At 46.2% G+C, this 19875-nt stretch overlaps 2 protein-coding genes across 4 annotated transcripts; both read left to right on the top strand.

Moving 5' to 3' along the window:
• Positions 1 to 905: 905 nt before the first annotated feature.
• apbb1 (amyloid beta (A4) precursor protein-binding, family B, member 1 (Fe65)) lies at positions 906 to 11633 on the top strand. 2 transcript variants are annotated; one of them, XM_086036003.1, is made up of 14 exons: positions 906 to 1185; positions 2570 to 3129; positions 3902 to 4107; positions 4260 to 4319; positions 4395 to 4474; positions 4557 to 4623; positions 5252 to 5458; positions 6601 to 6728; positions 7167 to 7281; positions 7390 to 7468; positions 7545 to 7625; positions 7720 to 7835; positions 8553 to 8729; positions 9424 to 11633. In XM_086036003.1, the coding sequence occupies exons 2-14, from the start codon at positions 2592 to 2594 to the stop codon at positions 9577 to 9579; spliced, it is 2010 nt and encodes a 669-aa protein (XP_085892129.1). In that variant the 5' UTR covers positions 906 to 1185; positions 2570 to 2591; the 3' UTR covers positions 9580 to 11633. The 2 variants fall into 2 exon arrangements, with proteins under 2 accessions (XP_085892129.1, XP_085892130.1); XM_086036004.1 differs by having other exon boundaries at positions 908 to 1185; positions 5312 to 5458.
• Positions 11634 to 11993: 360 nt separating this feature from the next.
• On the top strand, positions 11994 to 19631 carry camkk1b (calcium/calmodulin-dependent protein kinase kinase 1, alpha b). 2 transcript variants are annotated; one of them, XM_086036832.1, is made up of 17 exons: positions 11994 to 12151; positions 13597 to 13856; positions 14433 to 14480; positions 14634 to 14687; positions 14820 to 14871; positions 15408 to 15529; positions 16135 to 16171; positions 16270 to 16291; positions 16374 to 16462; positions 17085 to 17284; positions 17356 to 17409; positions 18232 to 18305; positions 18399 to 18486; positions 18553 to 18681; positions 18904 to 19007; positions 19112 to 19162; positions 19365 to 19631. In XM_086036832.1, the coding sequence occupies exons 2-17, from the start codon at positions 13659 to 13661 to the stop codon at positions 19456 to 19458; spliced, it is 1416 nt and encodes a 471-aa protein (XP_085892958.1). In that variant the 5' UTR covers positions 11994 to 12151; positions 13597 to 13658; the 3' UTR covers positions 19459 to 19631. The 2 variants fall into 2 exon arrangements, with proteins under 2 accessions (XP_085892958.1, XP_085892957.1); XM_086036831.1 differs by having other exon boundaries at positions 11995 to 12151; positions 13631 to 13856.
• Positions 19632 to 19875: the final 244 nt, after the last annotated feature.

Raw genomic sequence — 19875 nt, 5'->3', positions numbered from 1 at the left:
CCAGCCTTTGCGTAACTGTTTTGAGTCTGCTTTGCTATGTCACGTCCACTCCAAACTTTCCAAAAGCTCGGAACACCATTCTTTGGACACTTGTCCCGCTAATTCCTCTTTGCAGCATCTCTCAAGATCTATTTCAAAATGTGGAAAAGGTATTACTGTAAAAAGGCAGGCTAGTTATGTAGCTAGTATCTGATAAGACACAAAAGGTACTGTGCCAGCAACTTGAAGTCCTAAACTGGGAAGAATCACTTAATTTTGTTGGACCTAACGCAAAGTCAAACTTAACATTAACCTGATGACTTATCACAATGTAATGTGATAATCCCCCCCTCCCATGTTTCCGCTTTTAGGTACTATTTACATTCAATGTTTAACTTTTAAAAACGTTCCATATTGGTGCATAACTTATAGTTGACATGAATTCTATTTTTGTTATGCTGTATAGATATTGATAGGGTGCATAGATGAGGTGTAACGAAACGATTTGAATTATAAAATCGGTTTTGATTTGACAAATCAAATTGTTAAATTTTAAAATTGCTAAAAAATTGTATTGCATGTATCGAGATACGTATCAAATCGTGTTTAATGAGGGATGTAGACCAGATATAAATCAGTTTGAGGTTGCTGATGATTCTTCTTTCTTTGAATTTAATAAACATGGATAGTTTCAGGGTTTGGGAGGGCTTTTACATGTTGTTGCGTGTTAATAAACATGACGAAAGCTACAAATCGAATCGTAATCCCACTGAATCGAACCTAATCCAATGGTTACATTTCAAAATTGTGACATTCTTGAATCGCATCGTACCAATGTATGGAGAACCATATCGACTATCGACGTACCGCCTTTAGTGGCGCGATGTACAGGTACACTCCTGAGAGGCTTTGGTTGCGAACCCTGTAAGCGCATCCGTGCTCGGCCGTGACGTGAGCGACTGACGCAGGCTCGGCACCAGCGGAGCCCAGCTGCCGCTGCTGCTGTCACGACCCCCACCACACCCCACCCCACGCCACGCCACGCCACGCCACGCCACGCTACGCCATCCCACCCCACCCCACCCCACCCCCCGCCCCGCTTGGAGAAGGACCGTCACCGTGGGCACCGTCGCCATCGCGGTAACATGGAAACATGTAGCTAGCTCGCTCAACTGGACGTCTTTGGAAGCCAAGGAGGGTCCGCCGGTAAGTGAGAAGGCTTCCAGTCGGGCGGGTCGCGCTTTCATTCGACGTTCCGCTCCGGAGCTCGCCCGAGCAGCTAACGTTAGCTTAGCCAAGATGACGGCGGATGGATGGACGCGGTGCCCGACTGGCCGTTATTATCATCCGGCTGCGGGCCGAGGCATCCGAAAATTGGGGCCGACGTGGAGGGGTTTCATAAAGCCTATTTAATTGTATCATATGTTATTTGATTACATAAGGAGCAGTGACTGTCACCGCGATGCCATGATGGTGATATTTTTGGCAACGTTATTATTTATAGATTAACTGTGGCCGAAAGTACGTTTCGGATTCGAAGAATTAGAACGTAATAGCGAAATGTCAGTCTTCGACGGGTGGCTTGAATCGGTGATATGATTTAAAAATCCAAGTGTGTATTTCGTGCAGGCTGTTTTAGTCAATTGGACTTGATTGGCGATTAAAACCCCAATGGACCGAGCCAGCCTCGCTAGCTTTGTTAGCTAGTATGCTAACAACAGCCAAGCTACTCTTGAGTCTCGTTTTTTTCCCGTCCTCAAGAGCTTGCATGACACAACGACCAACAATTACCACTGCGATGCCATCGTGATATTATTTGAACATTTTGAGTTATTTTGGCTTGGTAGCATGTTAACAACAGCCAATCAACCCCCGGGTATTTGCGGGGGTTAGGCTACGCGAATTATAGACGCCCGATATCTTAAATGGTTAGATGGCCTATGGTTAATTCATTCACTGACATTGACGTATTTATTTGTCTTCTCACAGTCCAACCATTCAATCCCAGGAACGCGTTGGTATTTGTTTCCAATTTTTTTCAAACGTTATGGTAAAAGAGGGTCTGAAAATGTCTGGCAGTGATGAGTTAGCACACCATGCACCACCTAAAAAAAGTTAGCAATCCAAGTACCAACATAATGGCCAATATTAAAATAGGAGTGGGCCCAGTTTTCATCAAAAACAAGGCAAAGGTGTTATTCCTAAAATGTATCTTTAATAGCATTGTAATCCATTGCAACAGGCACAGTTTGAACATTACCACTGCACTTAAATACAGGAAAATAAAAAATATATACTTAATGCAATAGTGTGTACGTTTTCTGTTTGTAGAAGTTATATAACTCGGTCTCTCACAACAAAAACTGCAGGTACCAAGTGCGATTAGATTTCACGAGATGATCGTGTATCACATATGGCCACTAGCTTAATGTTAACATATAGTGCAAATTGTGGAAATGAACATCAACCTTGCGATAGTCATAAACCTTCAAACAACTCCTACTTAAATGCACACAGAACAACAACACATACAAACAGTGCATCCAGCAACACTCACAGGCATATATTCTCTCCCCGTCTCTGCCTGCAGCAACGTGGAACGTGAAGCAGCGATGGGCGGCCACGACGACGACGACGTCAGGCCGTACGTGGCCAACAAGCAGCGCGACGAGGAGCTGAAAAAGAACAAGCTGAACGACTGGTGCGAGACAGAGTCGACGGGCAACAACGCCAAGTGGCACAAGGAGGGCCAGAACCAGCTGCGCAAGGTGAGCGAGAACCAGCAGGAGCAGGACCACAACTGCAACATCAGCCACAATGGCAACCCGGACGGGGAACGGGACGAGTCCCCCAAAGCGGCCACCCGGGAAGAGGCCAACAACATCCTCAATGAGCCGCTCCTCATCCACGCTATGGACGAGGATGAGGAGAAGGAGAGGGAAGAGGAGGACAAGGGGGAGAAGTCGGCGGAAGCTCCTCCAGATGGAGAGGAGGCCCCCAGAGGAGGCGGAAGAGAGGGAGGCGTCCCCGGCAGGAACGCGTGCCTCCTGTTCGCCAACGTCAACGGGACGCCGAGCGACGACGAGGCCAACTGGCCCGCCGCCACTCAGGACAACGCCGCCGACGCTTCTTCTCCCAACGGCAACCGAGGTAAGCGCAGTCGAGTGCCGGAGAACTTGGCTGGCCCTACTTACTCCGTTTTTGTCATCTTGCAGGAGAATGATTTCAAGCCGCAATAAAATCTGGCCCGTTTACATTATGGTGCTTTATTCTAGGGCCCGACCGCTAAGGATTTTTTTCAGCCTGATTACAAATTAATTGGTGGAGGAATTTAAAAAGTATACCATGCAATCATTTTCTCCCCCGCAGCTCATTTCAACGGGTGTCAGTTATATTTTCGCTGTTCGTGGGCCACCCTGGTCAACTCTAAATGTATTGTTGGAAAAAAAAAAAACAACCTTTCTTTATCCCAGTATAGAATTTCCTTTCAAATTGCATGAAATTAATGACGGAATTCCTATGATCTCTTTTCCATTTGTTCATACGTTACATAATTTGTATAGTACACACAATAAAATCAAGTAAAAATAAATGTATGAATACAGTAAAACACAAACATCCAGTGGCAGGAAAATGTGGTTTAGTTAATGAAGTTAAAGGACGTTAATCCTTGTCATGTGTGTTTGTCTTACCAGTAGTTGAATGTGTGTCATGTTTCACACGTTCATGTTGGATGTTTTTATTTTTCAAACCAATTAAAATTGTGCCAACCAGGTCACTTCCCTGCACTAAGCTTTTTTGAATGCTAAACTGCTTGTTATTCCTTGACGAATTGTAAGCATGTGACAATACAATAATTGTATTTTTATTTTTTTTAAAGTGGAATCCAATCCTCAATATGTCCTCATTTGCCCCCCTCTAGACTCCTTCTGGGACTCGAGCGCCTTCGAGACGGACACGGACCTGCCGGCCGGCTGGATGAGGGTGCGCGATACGTCGGGCACCTACTACTGGCACATCCCCACCGGCACCACCCAGTGGGAGCCCCCCTCCCCCCCGGGGAAGGTCGGCGACCCGATGCTGGCCTCCACCATGTCCCTGGAGACCACGCCGTGCGAGGAGCTCGAGGTGGGTCGGCTGCCCCGAAGAACCCCAAACTCTTTGTCTTCGTTTTTTTCCAATTTCCAATTTGGAAGACCTGAGTGGAGCGTTGTCGGATCCGCTGTTGGAAGCGCGTGAGGCACGCGGATTCGAATGGCAAATGTCCTATGTGTTCTCAGGAATCCTGGGCTCACTTCTCCAGCACAGATGAAGGCGGCGCTGACGGAGAGCTGTGGAAGGTAACCCAAACGATCCTTTGTAAATGTGGCGCGCCGAAAGGAGGTTTGAAGGCGTCGTCGTGTCCGCGTCCTCAGGAGGAAGGCGAGGCTGCGTCCGATCAAAGTCTGCGAGAGTTTGAGGGGGCAACTCTCCGCTACGCTTCCATCAACCTCAAGTATTTACTCCTGCTGTCATGTCAACAGGTTTTGAAATGATTCAAAAGAGTGGAACATTCTTACTTGTTCCTCACTCTGCAGCTACAACTGCTCCCAGTCTGAGGATGAAGAGAAGCTGGCGCCACTCTGCACTGATTTCGAGAGCAAGGTAGGTACCAAAGTGAAAACATACACACACTTTTGAGTGAAACGTCAGGATGAGTCTTAAAATGCAGTCTTCCCGGTGAACTTAATTCGACCCTCTTTAAAGTTTTCAAAGCACATTTCCAAGTGTTCAGCGTTTGCGTCCTTTTTGCGCAACTCGCCAGCATATTGCAAATGTCCGCTCCAGACTTTCCAAAACAATAGATCTAATGAAATTGTCTTGATCAAGACACGCAGACACATTTTGAGTCATTTCTTCCATATGTAAATTGATTTTATAATCACACGTATCCGTCAAACGTAGACAAAATAATAACGAGTCAAAAGAAGGCAATCGGACAAATTTCTACAACAGGCAAATATGAGCTGACAACAATTTGTTGAACAAATTGAAAGTTCAGATGAATATCGTTGAACTGAAAAACATCTCTCTATTTTTTTCTGATTGAAATGTTCCACAATATTTTCAAATTGAATGAATTGACTTCAAATCTTCCGAATGTTAAATCGCACTCGCTTTTCAAATCCCAAATCAAGATGTAGCTACTGGAAAACTATCTACCGTAAAGAAGGTTGTGAGAAGTTGGCCTGTGAAGGTTCTAGCGCATTTTGGGTCCATCCTGATATTTCAGCTGACAGCCCAAGCGACGGCGCCGGTTGACTGTCTGGCTTGCGTTGGCGTCGCGCGGCAGTGCTTCGCAGTGCGTTCGTTGGGCTGGGTGGAGATGTCGGAGGACGACATGGCGCCGGGCAAGAGCAGCGTGGCCGTCAACAACTGCATCCGCCAGCTGTCCTACCACAAGCACAACCTGCACGACACCGCCGGCATCTGGGGAGAGGTGACATTTCATGGACATTTCAGCCATTGCTTTTTTTTTCTTTTTTTTTTTTCCTTCCGCAGCTTCTGTAGGTCAAAGTGCGTCACTGCTGACGTGCACTGATTACACTAACAACATGGCAGCGAACAGAGAGTGAAGTGCGCGCATGCACACAAGAATGCACAAGTTGATTGATTTGTATTTGATCTTTAATCAGTCTTATTTTTTCCTTATTTTAAATAGGTTAAAAAATCTATTATCAGTAGGCTGATATGAAATCCATACGCTGTGATTTGCGCAGCCCTCTTAAGCACATTATGTTGAAAAATGTGTTTATTTTCCCTTTATATTTGACTTTTTCATAGTTGCGTCGATCTCTTATTAGAGGTAAAAATTGTATCAACTGAGCCCGAGGTTAAAAATGTTTGTTTATTAAGGATCATGTTTTGCCAAAGTGGAGCTCATTTTCACATTGTCAGTAAAGGCCAATATAGAGGTTTGTATTTTTTCTGTAGGGGAAAAAAAACAAAAAGCAAAACTTGATTCGAACGAAGTTAGTCATTAGCTTTTCTACAGGCAAAGCGGAACAATTGTTTAAATTAGCAATGAGTTTTTTTTGTTGAAAAACATTTTGAGATTTTGTTTGGAGGGCAATGGCGCCCAACACTATTATGTACCCCAAAAAACAAAACGCGATTATTTCTGTAGAAGTAAAGTAAAAATATTTTGAAGCTTGTTTAGTAACAGAATAAATGTCAGCTCCTAGACCAGAAGGAACAAAAATCCAAAAGAAAACTTGTTTGATCATCATGTGTTTTTTTGTGAATTGGGGGTGTTCATGAAAACATTGTTGCTTTATATAGCCCACCACTCTTATTATGAAAGCACCACTTTTAATACATACGTTCCGTATAACACTAGCGTACACACATTGTCACACAAAGTTGTCTCGGATGAAAATGAAATTAGGCAAAGGCAAAGCTTGTTTGGTTTCAGGATAAATGAAGCATATCCCAAAACTGAAAGCAGGGCTCTTGGAGGTTTAGGGAAAAAAAATGGGGGCAATTTTTTTTCTGGTCATATTGCCCAGCCGTCGATGTTATTGGCTAAAATGCTACGTGCTGTTCTGTGCGTTTTTTTTTGTTTTTTTTTTCCCTCCGCAGGGTAAGGACATGCTGATGGTGCTGGAGAACGACACCATGAACCTGATCGATCCGCTGGGACAGACGCTGCTGCACACGCAGCCCATCGGCAGCATCCGCGTGTGGGGCGTCGGCAGAGACAACGGCAGGTGCGTTTACAACCAAACGCAGCCAAAGGGACTCATCATTCGACAGTGGCACCTTCACTTAGCGGTACCCCGAGTTTTTCCTGTGAAAGAATCGCGACCAAAGTACAATTCAGGTCTAGTCCGAATTGTTTGCTTTTAAACTAGTGGCGAGTGAGGTGTGAGTTGCTCTCTTTGCACATTGAGGGCCTCTGCTGGACATTTTTGCGTATTGCATCTGCCTCAACCACCACCAAACAAGGAGCGCTCGCTTCACATTGTTCTAACACTTGCCTTTTTCTTCCATGCTGCTTTTTGCCCATGCGAACAGGGAAAGGTATACTTTAGACTTATTTTATTTTTTAGTTTTTGTACTCTGTCGTGCGTCTTGTATATCTGTACACGTACGTGTTGCTGACTAATCAAAGTAGTATGATAATATTTGTGCGCTTTGTCCCACAGGGATTTTGCCTACGTGGCCCGGGACAATCTGACGCAGGTCCTGAAGTGTCACGTGTTTCGCTGCGACTCGCCCGCCAAGAACATCGCCACCACTTTACACGAGATGTGCTCCAAGGTGGGACTGCTGACGCGACGCGACGCTACGCGCCACATGCTTAAAGATGTTGCTCTAGTTGGGGGCCAGAAAACGTCATTGAAAACAAACCAAAAAATGTTTTGATAGATAATGATGGAAAGGAAGGCATCCAAGCCAGGCGTGAGTCGTCTCAGCTCGGACACGGGCAAACCGTTGTCTGTTGAAGGTAAACAATTGCGCGTTTTTGAAACGGTTGTGAATCGGTCGAATGGATCAGCTAATTCCTTCTAATTGTTCACCAGAGTTTCCAGCTCCCAAAAATGAGCTTTTCCAGCGCTTCCAAGTCTATTACCTGGGCAGTGAGCCTGTGCTCAAGCCAGTGGGTAAGGAAAGACTGACTCCTTTTCTGCCGCTCACATGCTGCCTCTCGCGGGGTAGCGCATATATATATATATGACATGCTGAAATGTTTGCCAGGCATGGACGTGATCAACGAGGCCCTGGAGGCGGCCGTGGAGGGCAAAGACAAAAACGGCTGGACGCCAGTGTCCGTCAACGTGGCGCCCGCGACGCTCACCATACTCGCAAAACAGGTTCAACAATCATAGCCAACGTCCCCTTGTAGGAAAATCTCTTGAGTTTGTTTGTTTTCCTGGGATCCAATCATCATCATCAGTATTTTCCCTCGTCATCAAAAAGAAAAGGCAAATCACATTATTCAAAACAAGTTTTGCCTTTTTTTTCTTTCCCTTTTAGGCTTTGACTTATTTATTCTGCGACCAAGTACAAGCTTTGGTTTTTTTTTTGCATGATTTTTTTCTAGATGACTTAAATACAGCAGTATTCATTAGAAATGTAAAGGCAACACCATCAAGAAGGTGAAGAAAATAAGCCCAAAAGCAACCCAGGCTGTCGACGGCAGAAGTGAGGCTCCGCTCCGTGTTCTTCCAAGTTGCTCTGGGTGCAACTTGGAAGAACACGGAGCGGAGCCTCATTTCTCCCGAACGGCTGCGTGCCAAATTTCAAATGTGGCCGCTTTGCCTCAGCCTGTTCTTCACTCATTGTCTGACACGGCAAACGCAACCCAATTCCAAATGAATCTCTTTTGCTTTCCGTCGACCACCATGTCATCAGTGTAAGCATTGAGAGTCATCTTTTAATATGGCGTCAAGAAAAAAGAACATCATTTTTGGGGGGGGAAATGAGCCTGCCCCGCAAAAACGGAGCTTTGCGATAATGAGCCGCTTCGCCCTCTGATGTTCATATTCTTTAATAATCACTAACAGATACCATATGATTGCTGATTTCAGACGGACGAGGTTCTGTCGGAGTGCCGGGTGCGCTTCCTCTCTTTCATGGGCGTCGGCAAAGACGTGCGCACCTTCGCCTTTATCATGGCCGACGGCCCGCGAGACTTTACCTGCCACAAGTTCTGGTGCGAGCCCAACGCCGCCAGCCTCAGCGAGGCCGTCCAGGCCGCCTGCATGGTCAGTCTTCGTGCATTTGTGTGCGCGCGCGCGTGTGCACTCAAATTATGTGTGTGAAAAAATGCGTCCTATTCCTTTTCATTTCACTTTAAATAAGTTACTTTTTGCCAACTGTCTCAGCCTGAAATCTTCATATCATACACAAGTTATATACTGTAAACCATATAAAGGCCTTGTTTACATTGTTTTCATCTCCTTTGTCAGATGAAAGTGAAACTCACTTAAGGTCTTAGCGGACAGAATGTCCCTTCGAAAACCAAACTGAAATTGCCATTGTATGTATGGATTTGAGTGTGTGTGTGTGTGTTTGTGTTTTAATTTTTAGAAAAAAGTCAAATCACTTTTGTAAAAAGAACGTTTTGAAGAGAAGTTGAATTGTCAATTTAAACTAATAGTCACACTTGAGGTCCGAGTGTCCAGCTACCATTCTGGAGGAAATGCTATTATTAAAAAAAAAGAATATTACGTCAAAAGTTTTTGGGGACAATGTCAGAGTGAGGTTTAACTCCCACTCGAGGTGCTGCCAGCCCCAAAACTGAAAATGGATTTTCCATGTTTTTCAATTGGACACCCAGAGAGGACGTGTTTCTATTTTTGGTTGTTGCTGAGCTATTTTAGGCAAATTCATGTCATGTATTTAAATGGGTGGTGTTTTGAATGAACTGATTTTCTTAATTGTTTTTTGTTTTTGAAGCTGCGCTACCAGAAGTGTCTGGACGCACGTCCGCCCAGCCTGGCGTCCTGCTTGCCCACCCCGCCCGCCGACTCTGTGGCCCGGCGCGTCAAGAAGGGCGTGCAGAGTCTGCTGGGCAGCTTCAAGAACTACAGGTCGGGCTCGCAGTCGCCTTGACTGACGGGCCGCAACACCGCCAAGGTCCATGCAAAACATCTCCACGTCACCCTCTTTTTTTTCCCGTCACACCTGACACCTTATACACTCGTCCCGTCGTGTTGTGGAATAGCTCGAGGGGGAAAAGACGACTTGATCGCTCCCTCTGTTTTTTTTTAACTTTACTCTCCCTTATAGATGGAATTCCAGCCTTACTGGGATTCTTTTATGTGATTTTTTGTGTTTTAACAGAAACAACACTTGGAATGTTGGGACGTAATGCACGTCATATGCTAAAAGATGCTCGAATGAGCGCTACAGATTGTCTCACACTCGCACACACTAAGTTGTTCCTATTAGGCCTCAGTGCAACGTCTGTTTGAAAGAGAAAGTCCGCGGTATGCTCTCTCGCTTAACTGGCACTTGAACACGCGCAACATAGGTGCCACACACTTGATGCTCCATTTGCGACTCACCATGTACAGGAGAAATGACTCCGAAAAAGTCAACAGCAAGCTCGGTCAGTTCCAGCCACATGCTCGTATGCGTCATATAAAGAATCGGCACTTATTGCCGGTAACAATAGAAATGTGTACAACTATGAAAAGAAGCCATCGCTCTGCTGTCGTTTTGCGCTTCGTGCCCCAAAACGGCACGTCGAGCCGCTTCGTCTGCTCTTAGCATTATTAGCAGACTTGCTTGAAAATGCTCATCGCCGCCATCTTCAGAGACTTGAATAGAACGACAAGGCCCATGTCCCAAGGACAATGTCCCATGCCGCGTTTTCATCCGATCCGGGGCTGCGTTGCAGTTCCCTCGGAGAGCTGTTCTGAGTGTGAAAATCAGACAATCGTCGCTGTCCTGTGAAAAGCACGGCCGTTTTTCTCGTATCTCTTATTGATACTTGAATGGTGTTTCCGCAATAGACATCGCTTTAATGTGAACATTTTTTTTTTCAATCCAAAATTGGACATTTGCGTTTTTCACAGGACAGTGCCGAAATGCATAATTAGCTTATTGAATTCATACATCAATAATCTATTTAAATATACAACATTGGTATTTTTGGTACAGATTTTCTGCCAAAACGCCAATCAATTGAGCAAGAAACATGAAGTGAGCGTAGTTGGTTCTGGTCAGCAGACCACAAAAAAAACAAAAAACGATGCGGCAGGCCGGGCTTTGAATTTTACGCCTGCGGTCGAAATGAAAGGTCTGGACTCACTTCATCTCACTTCCCGGACACCAAAATGCCACGAGACGACTGCGAATATGCCGGGGTGCGCTCTCCGTGTTTTTCTATGGGATTGTCGTGCTGCAAATCTACGTCCATGTTTAGGCTAAGATACAGTAAGTGTGCCACGTAACTCAACACACATCATGTACATTTTAGTCTTCCAAAGAGATTGTCATAATTCATTCACTGATTTGCATGCAAGTTGAGTGGCTCAAGTGCAATAACGACCTTTTGAAAAATGTCAACAAGAGAGCAATGGAACAACACAGCCATGTTGTGAATACGTGCGTGCGCGCACGCACACACACCTGCTCAGTAGTACTTTAGGATGCATGTTTTAAGTGTGGGAACCCTTCAGTGTATCCTCTGCGTTCTCTCTGTAGTCGCTGTGTGTGTGTGTGTGTGTGTGTGTGTGTGTGTGTGTCCAATCATAACCTAGCCGTAGAAAGCCACCACAGAGCAGCTTGCTTGCTTTGTTTGTACAGAAGACAATTAGCAGAACTTCCACACGCTCAAATGGATGATTCATGTTGGGTTTTGTATAAGGAACAAGTGACTGATCTCATCCTTGATGTCTATGTAGCACCCTAGAAATAGTCATTGCTAATGGTTTCCCCCCCCAAAAAAAAACTGTATTCTGTATATATTTATTTCTATATTAGCAACACTAACCCACCCACGATGATCACGTAGCCAGCGCCTTCCTCGTCACCTTTGCCCACGTCCGGCCGGCTAGCGGGATTCATTTATTATCTCTGCTCATGTACATTTTAGGTGTTCAAAAATGGATGTGTATATAAATATAAGAAGTCAGTGCACAATAAATGTCAACATATCATTGCTGTCTTCCGTTATCATGATTGTTGTTGTAATTTTTTTCTTTTTTGGTCACCTACGCTACTGGGCTTGACCGATACATTGGCGGGCTGAGGAAATCATTTAGAAATCTATTTGAGAACATCCCAAAAATGCTGGAGGGGCTTCAAGTGGGGCTCCACCGATTTCGTGCCGTGATCGATTTTTGTGGCGTCAGATGAGGGAAGTCGGTGAAAGCGTGCTGGCGACACCGATGAGCATTCATTCATTCATTCATTCATTCATTCATTCATTCATTCATCGTACTTGCTCCTGTTGTGTCGTTTTCAAGCGCTCAGCTGCGCTAAATGCGTCGCGGGCTAATCCCGTAAGACGACCGTTGACCGCGTCCTCTTCCTGATTAGCGTCTAAGTCGGCCGCGCAGACACAAAAGGTGCGCTCAGCGAGACCTCGCCGGCCGGCCGCCCGCCGCCCGCCGCCCGCCGCGGTCAAGCTCATGAAAGACGCCGAGGCGCGCGGGGCTCACCGTCGCCTTCCTGGGTGAGTTCGCCCGAGTCGTGTTGTTGATTTGCGCAAAGGCCACGCGGACGCGGACGCGGACGTGCTTGTGCTCGGCTTCAGGCTTGCGTCGGCTGCGCTAAACAATTCAACCTCTGATTGATTTGAACGAGCCTGTTTTATTTAGGTATTTGTATCATTTCTTTCTTGAAGCCACAACCAAGTTGTCTTTGCTAGGAAGGGTTTTGCTCCTTGGTGCGTCTTGTTGTTGTTGTTGTTGCTGCTGCTGCTGCTGCATAAGAAGCTTTCCGGAGGTCAGCAACCTGCGCTTACACGGACGTTAAAAATCAACTTCGTTCAAAGTTTGACTGAATACGAAAAAGGAGGAGCAAGTTCGGCGTCATGTTAAAATGTGATCCATTTCACTTTGATCAATGTCACGTTTGAATGCGATCCATGCGTTTGTTCAGCGCAATTTCAAAAAAGAGTGCGAGGAGGGAATGAAGTCGAGAGGGCTTGGACAAGGTTCCGCTCACCGCCGACAGAAAATCAGATATATAATATCAGATGAACATTGGTGGATGAGCAAAGCAAGTGAATAGACTCGTTACAATAAAATGCAGACAAAACAGACATTGGCACAAGTTCCTCAATGCAGAATTGAGATTGCATTGCAATGACAGTGAAGGGGCAATTGGCCTCAAATGTCAACATTTAGTACAAGTTGAATTGTAGTTTCAGGGACTTTTTAAGGTTTAGGGCTTTTCAGTGTAATATTGAACCAATGGGAACAAAATTCATGTTTTAATGTGATCAATTTCACGTTAGAATCACGGAATCCTCTTCAGATCAATTTTCCAATATAATGTGATGACTTTCATGCACTGGAAAACACGTCGGTTGCTCATGATTGAAATGCAGTCAACCGATGTCCTTTTCTACTCGTCTCCGCAAAATTATGCAAATGATGTAAACGCATTTTAATCACGTGCAACCGATGCACTTGTGCGAATTAAGCACATCTAATGGAGTGTGTGTCTGCTATATTGTGATGAATTTCACTTTATTACTTGATACGTTTCATGTTATAACGTGCTAATTTTTTGTTAGAATGTGATAAGATCCACACTAGAATGTGATTCTCACTGTTGCTGAGGGCTCAGGTAACGACCAATGTCAGGGTTGCTCCCGTCATCCTCAAAGTTGCTTAGTGCCAGTAAAAATCAATACAGACCCCCGCCAGGGCATGACAAAAGTCCCATTCAACTAATTGTAAGTCAATGTTTCATCAAAAGAGTTGTGATAAAAATAAAAAAAAATGTATAAGGGTCGAATTCTTGCCCAGTGCTGCTTTAAAATCAGGTTGCGTGTCCAAATAGGAGTTTTAAGACCAATTCAATCGAAATTCAAAAGAGGGTTTCAAATCATGACTGGGGTTTCTGGCCCCGGTTCGGGTTTCCAACAATTGTCTGCTCCCGTTTTTCAAGCCAATGAAAGGTTTTGCTCCCGTCGGCCGAGTAGCGATGCGTCCGTCGTGAGCGCCGCCGTCATGAGCGCGACGAGCGACGACGCCGAGCACCACGGCGAGCTGGCCGACATGCTGGCGGCCATGAGCGTCAACGTGGCGCCCGACACCTACCGCCGGGCCCGCCTCTCCGACAGGAAGTTGTCTCTGCAGGAGCGCGGCGGCCGCGTGGTCAGGCAGCCCACCGTCGAGACCAAGAGGGTGTCCATCACTGACGCGCAGGTAACCTGACCCTTCATTTCACCCCATCGGCCATGAGAATTCTCTTGGTCCGTTTCGGTTCTATGACAACTATCGGGTCAAGGATCCGGTAACAACCAATCGCGGCTCACCTGTTTTCTAAAGCTGAGCCACGATTGGTCGTTACCTGAGCACCGAAGCAACTGGGATGTCATTTTCTGTTGACAGAAAGTGACAAAATGGCCGCCCCCTGAGATGGACAAAAACGTCCTGCTCAACTCGTATTCCAGAAACGCAAATTTAACATGATGAATAATTGTGAATCTTTTTAAAGTTGATCATTCCGTCGATTATTTGAGTCATCGGAAAAAAAGTATATTCAAGTCTTGTCGATGAACCAAATCTTTGGTATTGTTGAATGACACAACAAAAGCAAAAAAACAACAATGAGGCAACGTCATCCAAGCGCCAACATTTTTCAACGTGAGAGCTGAAGTTCACCACGTCTGGCTTGAAAAAATACTTGTCGATTCATTGCAGCGGACGGCTTTTCAAAAGGCGCACGGGCGAAAGACACTCACGGACGGAATGGTTTTTTTGTGCTTTTTTTGCTGTCAGGACTTTGTGCAGCTCAACCAGTACAAGCTAAAGAAAGAAATTGGAAAGGTAGGAAGTGGCATTTGTCTGTTGCTGAGTGAGCGGCACCACTTGATGGCTGCGTAAAGCACACAAGGCATCAGGAAGCCACATTAGGATGCAAGTCCAAATTCAAATGTGCATCATCATCATCATCATCATGAGCATATTCCTGTGCCGAAGGGTTCGTACGGTGTGGTGAAACTGGCTTATAATGAAGACTCTGAAGAGTATTATGTAAGTGGCAAAATGCCTCTGTTGACATTTTCACATTTTTGGACTATGCACATATTTAATCAGAGATATGTGTTTGTCTGCTTTTAATATTTAGTGTTCTTGTTTTTTGTTTTTTTTCTGCATTCCAATCAGGCCATGAAGGTTGTCTCCAAGAAGAAGCTCATGAAGCAGTTTGGTTTTCTGCGTGAGTTATGAATGTAGAATGAATGCACATGTTTTTTAAAAAAAAAATTATTTTGGGGTAATCTCGCAAGACTTGTGACTTTTGCATACATTTGATTCCCCCTTAGAACAGTTAAATTTTTTTTCTAACAAAAAGGATTTTCAAGTACATATAATACAAAAAAAACGAAAATGAAAACTATAAGAAAAAAGTAAAAAATCGGAGTCTTTTTTTGCACTATTTAAAAGTAGTCGAGATCTGTTTTACAAAAAAGTTTGTTTTTTTATTATCAGGGCTGGTCAGAAATTTTTTTGACAAATTTTTTTACATGACAAGTTTTATATATATATATATATATATATGTATATATGTATGTGTGTATATATATGTATATGTGAGTAAAACATAAGTAACAAGTAAAGGCTTGCGAGGTATTGTCTTGCGAAGCAGCACGTGGCTGGTCCCGCCCGTTCCGAGTAGCAAGCCGAAGCCGTAAGCAGTGTTGCGTTTGGCGGCCGCGTGCGGTTGACTTTTGGCGCGTGTCGGGGTCACTTCAGGTCGCGCGGCGCCGGGCCGGCAGGAGGCCTTCCCCAAAGCTTCCATGCCGCTGGAGAAGATCTACCGGGAGATCGCCATCCTCAAGAAGCTGCACCACCGCAACGTGGTCAAGCTGGTGGAGGTGGGTACCGCTAAATGCCATGCGCCCGTCACAGCCTCACCCCAAAGATTGCCGGGAAGAAAAACGGCTCCGGAATAGTCAAAAACAAGACATGAGGCCAAATTGTCCCGTCACAGAGCCACCTTGTGACCGCACGCGTGCAATTGTTGCTTACACGCGTTGGGCTCGGTGAAGCTCGGTGAGTCAATTTTGCATGTTCGCCATCATGATGCGACCGGCTGTTTCGTAGGGATACTCCATGGCGCTTTTCTTCGGACCGATACCGCTGCGAGTATTCACAGCTTGAGTACGCACCGATACCTGGTGTACTCATCAAACTGAAACTTGTGAGCAAAGGCCTTCCCTTTGTGACGCGGAGGACCATTCCCCGAAACTGCCAACTACCGGCCAGGGGGACTTACTCCACGTCCGATTTTCTTTGCCTTCCGTATGGGATGTACGCTAAGGCAACAATTTGTGGCGTTCCCCCGGAAACAATCGCGCGTCTGCCATGAGGAAGTTGGGCCCCGTGTTTTGTTCAAGTGTGAACTGGGTGGCTGCATGCCTTTGCCAATTTTCCACAATTTCTCCCGTGTGTGGCAAAATGACGGCCGGTGTGCTTGCAGGTGCTGGACGATCCCGATGAAGACGGCCTTCACATGGGTAGCGAGCGAGCGAGCGCTTTTTCATTCTCATCTTTTGTCAGCGCTTCGGGGTCATGTCATGTCTTTTCTTCTTCTTGTTTTCTTTCTGCTCTGTAGCCTTCGAGCTGATGACCAAAGGGTACGTTGGCTTGCTTTTTGACACTTGATCAAGAGTCGATTGTGAGGTGTGAGGTGAGGTTTTTTTGGGGGTTTTTTTTCAGCCCGGTGATGGAGGTGCCCACGGACGAGCCGCTGACGGAGGAGCAGGCTCGCTTTTATTTCCGAGACGTCGTGCTGGGCATCGAGTATCGTACGTTGGTCATCAATCACACCATCTAATCCGTGTTGCGTTTCGATTTGGAATTTACAATATGATTGGATTTGATTCGTTCATCTTAATTTGGAGTTTGATTTGAATTCAGATTGTTGGCTTTTATTGGAATGAAGTTGAAAGTTTTTGGTTTGGTAACCATTTAAATCTAAAAGGTAAATTCCAAAAGTCACACTGTGGAATTTTGACTTAATTCAAACTTGAATTTGATGCTACTTTTGAGTTTGAACTGGAGTTGTAATTTTTTCAAATTGAAATAGATTTTTTTTCAAATTGAAATCGAATTTTGAATTTGAATTCTGAGTTTGAGGTCAGTTTTGATTTTTAATCTAAATGAAACTTTGAAATTGTGATTTTGTGTTGCCGTCAGCCACAAGAAGCCACTTTATTTTCATTTTCTTACAGTTTAAAAAAAAAAATTCTTTTCATCTTGCTCTCAATTTGGGGTTCGTCTTGAATGTAAATGGTTGAATTTGAACGTGACCTTTACATTTTCAGCTCAATTGGCTTCAAGTTCAAGGTTTGAATTTTGGTTGTAACCTTGGTCTTACTTGAGTGGCCATTTTGCTGCTTGTGTTTGCGTGCGTTCGTGCGTGGCCAGTGCACTACCACAAAATCATCCACCGGGACATCAAACCGTCCAACTTGCTTCTGGGCGACGACGGCCACGTCAAGATCGCCGACTTCGGCGTGAGCAACGAGTTTGAGGGGGCCGACGCCCTGCTGTCGGGCACGGCCGGCACGCCGGCCTTCATGGCGCCCGAGACCATGGAGGAGCACCGGCCGGAATTCAGCGGAAAGGTCAGCCGCGCCCCCCTAGCCCCCACCCCCGCCGCCCCCGCCCAAACTCACAAACGCACCGCTGCTTGCAGGCGCTGGACGTGTGGGCCATGGGGGTGACGCTCTACTGCTTCGTCTACGGGAAGGTACACACGCTGTGTTCGTGCGCAAAAGATAGACAGAGACCTTTTTTTACCGATTATTGGTCGTCAAGGAGCCCGATAACCGGTATTTGCCGGCGATATTCATTTTCGGCAAAAAGGAAAATATCGGCATCAAAATCTAAAACAAACTTTTAACTTTGTCGAACCGTCTTTAAGCATTATGTTTACTGAACGTTTTTTCCAGATTTGCATAATGTTGATGTTTTAAAAAATATATATTTGCCAATCAATTCGAACAAAAAGGCAGCTTGCAGGGTCATCGACGTCTTGAAAAGTGAAATGAAAACAATCGCCCCCTAGATTTTCTACACTAAATACCTCAAGTCCTCCAAAATGACAGACATGTTGAAATTTCACGTCTCTGTTGTTTTGATTTCAAACAAAAACAAGAAGAGTGTGGCCAGGCTCGGTAGAATCTTTGATCAAGTTAACTTGGAACGTAAATAAATATTTCCTTGAAGTAAACGCCTTTTCAATGATTTATTATCGGCCATCAAGACTTTTTAAAAAGGCCAATGCGGATATTCGTCAAAAGGCAGAATATCGGATCCGATAATCGGTCTATCGCTAGCATGCGCGCGTGTTTGTTTCCTTGTTTGCGTGTGAACGTGTACGCGTGTTTATGAGTGTGTGGTTGCGGGCGTGTGTTTGAGTACGTCCCCATGTGTGTGCACAAGTGTGGCTGCGTGTGCGTGAGCGTGTACACATCCTGCTTCATTCCATTCACCTGGTAGCGGCTTTTACACGTGCGCGCGCGTACGCGCACGCAGCGTCATCATGAGCGTGCGCCGTGTCGTCCGGCAGTGTCCTTTTTACGACGAATACGTGGTCTCCCTGTACAACAAGATCAAGAACAAAGCTGTGGAATTTCCACCAACGTAAGTGCAATTTTTGGGGGGAACGTTCACGTTGGAATTTCCTGCCTTGAAATGCTCGCAAAGGTCTGAAAGACGCGTTTTGTCTTGGCGCAGGCCTCAGACAAGCGGCCAGCTCAGGCATCTCGTTGGCAACATGTTGGACAAAAACCCGCAGAGCAGGATCACGCTCCCAGACATCAAAGTGAGTCGTGTGCGCGCACGCGGCGCCGCTCCGCTACGTATGACTCACGTGTGTGTGCGCGGCCAGCTCCACCCGTGGGTGACAGAGTGTGGCGCCCACCCGCTCCCCCTGGAGGAGGATCACTGCACGGCGCTGGAGGTGAGCGCCGAGGAGGTGGAGAACAGCGTCACGCTGGTGTCCAGCCTCTCCGCGGTGGTGAGTCACGCTCACCTCTGACATGACCACGCGCGTTCTCCACGGGGTTTTTGATGACTTTTGGAGGGGGGCGGCGGGGGCGGGGCAAAGAAGCAAATATCAAGATCAAGGTGAGAAAGTTCCGATGAGTCAAGAATGGATCTGCATCGGCGTTTTCCCTTTTCTTTTTTTTCTTTTATTCTTTTGGGCACCGGGTCGACCGGCGCTCCGGCCGGGCCGCAGATCCTGGTCAAGTCGATGCTCCGCAAGCGCTCCTTCAGCAACCCCTTCGAGTGTCAGGCCAGACGGGCCGAGAGGTCCATGTCTGCCCCCGGTGGGCTTCTCGCGTAAGTGCAGGCGGGCGAGCGGGGAGAAAAATCCACTCGGTGTTTCGGGGCCGGTCGGCAGTCTTGTGTTGAGTGTTTCGATGAACGGCGCGTGTCTCTTGCAGTGGTACTTGGGCTCTTTTGGGCTCGTCGGCTCATCTCCATCCGTCTTTGAGGTAAATCATTTGAGGCCCCACGGGGCGCTTTTCCCTGACCCCCGCCCCCCCCATTTTTCCTGGCCGTCCTCGTCACGATCCTGCCCCCAGCCACTTGTAGTCCTCGTGCTGAGTTTTTGCTCATCCCAATTTGTCATCCCCAAATCCCCCCCGCCCCCCGCCCCCCTTTGATCCCGACGCTCATCTTTTGTGGCGAAATCAGGGCCAGCAGCGGCGACGGCAGCCGCGACGGCGAGCTGGAGGACTTGTACGAAGACGAGGCCTTCGCTGAGTGCACGGACGCCGCCCGGACCTGAAGCCGCTCTTGTTGTGGCGCTGTTGCCATGGTTACTTACCGAGCTCACAAGATGAGCGGCGCGGGACATACGCTAGCTAACATTAGATTCTACTGCATTAACAAGAAGGGGGCAAAACGCTCTGTGAAGATTTTTGTTTTCATTTACCTGCGAGAATAAAAAGATGTCCGCCAGATGCTGCTCATGTGTTTTTTAGTCTTGAACGCTAGATGGCGGTGTTGACTGCAAATCATTTCGATCCAAAGAGCGAGTGCCAGTGCGGAGAATTCATGTGCGCTTTGCATCTTACCATGGAAAAAGTTAAACAGATCACGACTACGATATTTTTTAATTGCTAGCCTAATAGCATGATGGACTATGTCGATTTTAACTTACAATCTGTATGAGAAATACCCATGCGCTTGCTAAAAAAAATCT

This window comes from Filicampus tigris, chromosome 7 (assembly GCF_054856515.1).
Source record: "Filicampus tigris isolate MCC_2025a chromosome 7, RoL_Ftig_1.0, whole genome shotgun sequence".
NCBI lineage: Eukaryota > Metazoa > Chordata > Actinopteri > Syngnathiformes > Syngnathidae > Filicampus > Filicampus tigris.
This window is presented reverse-complemented; position numbering and strand designations above follow the sequence as displayed.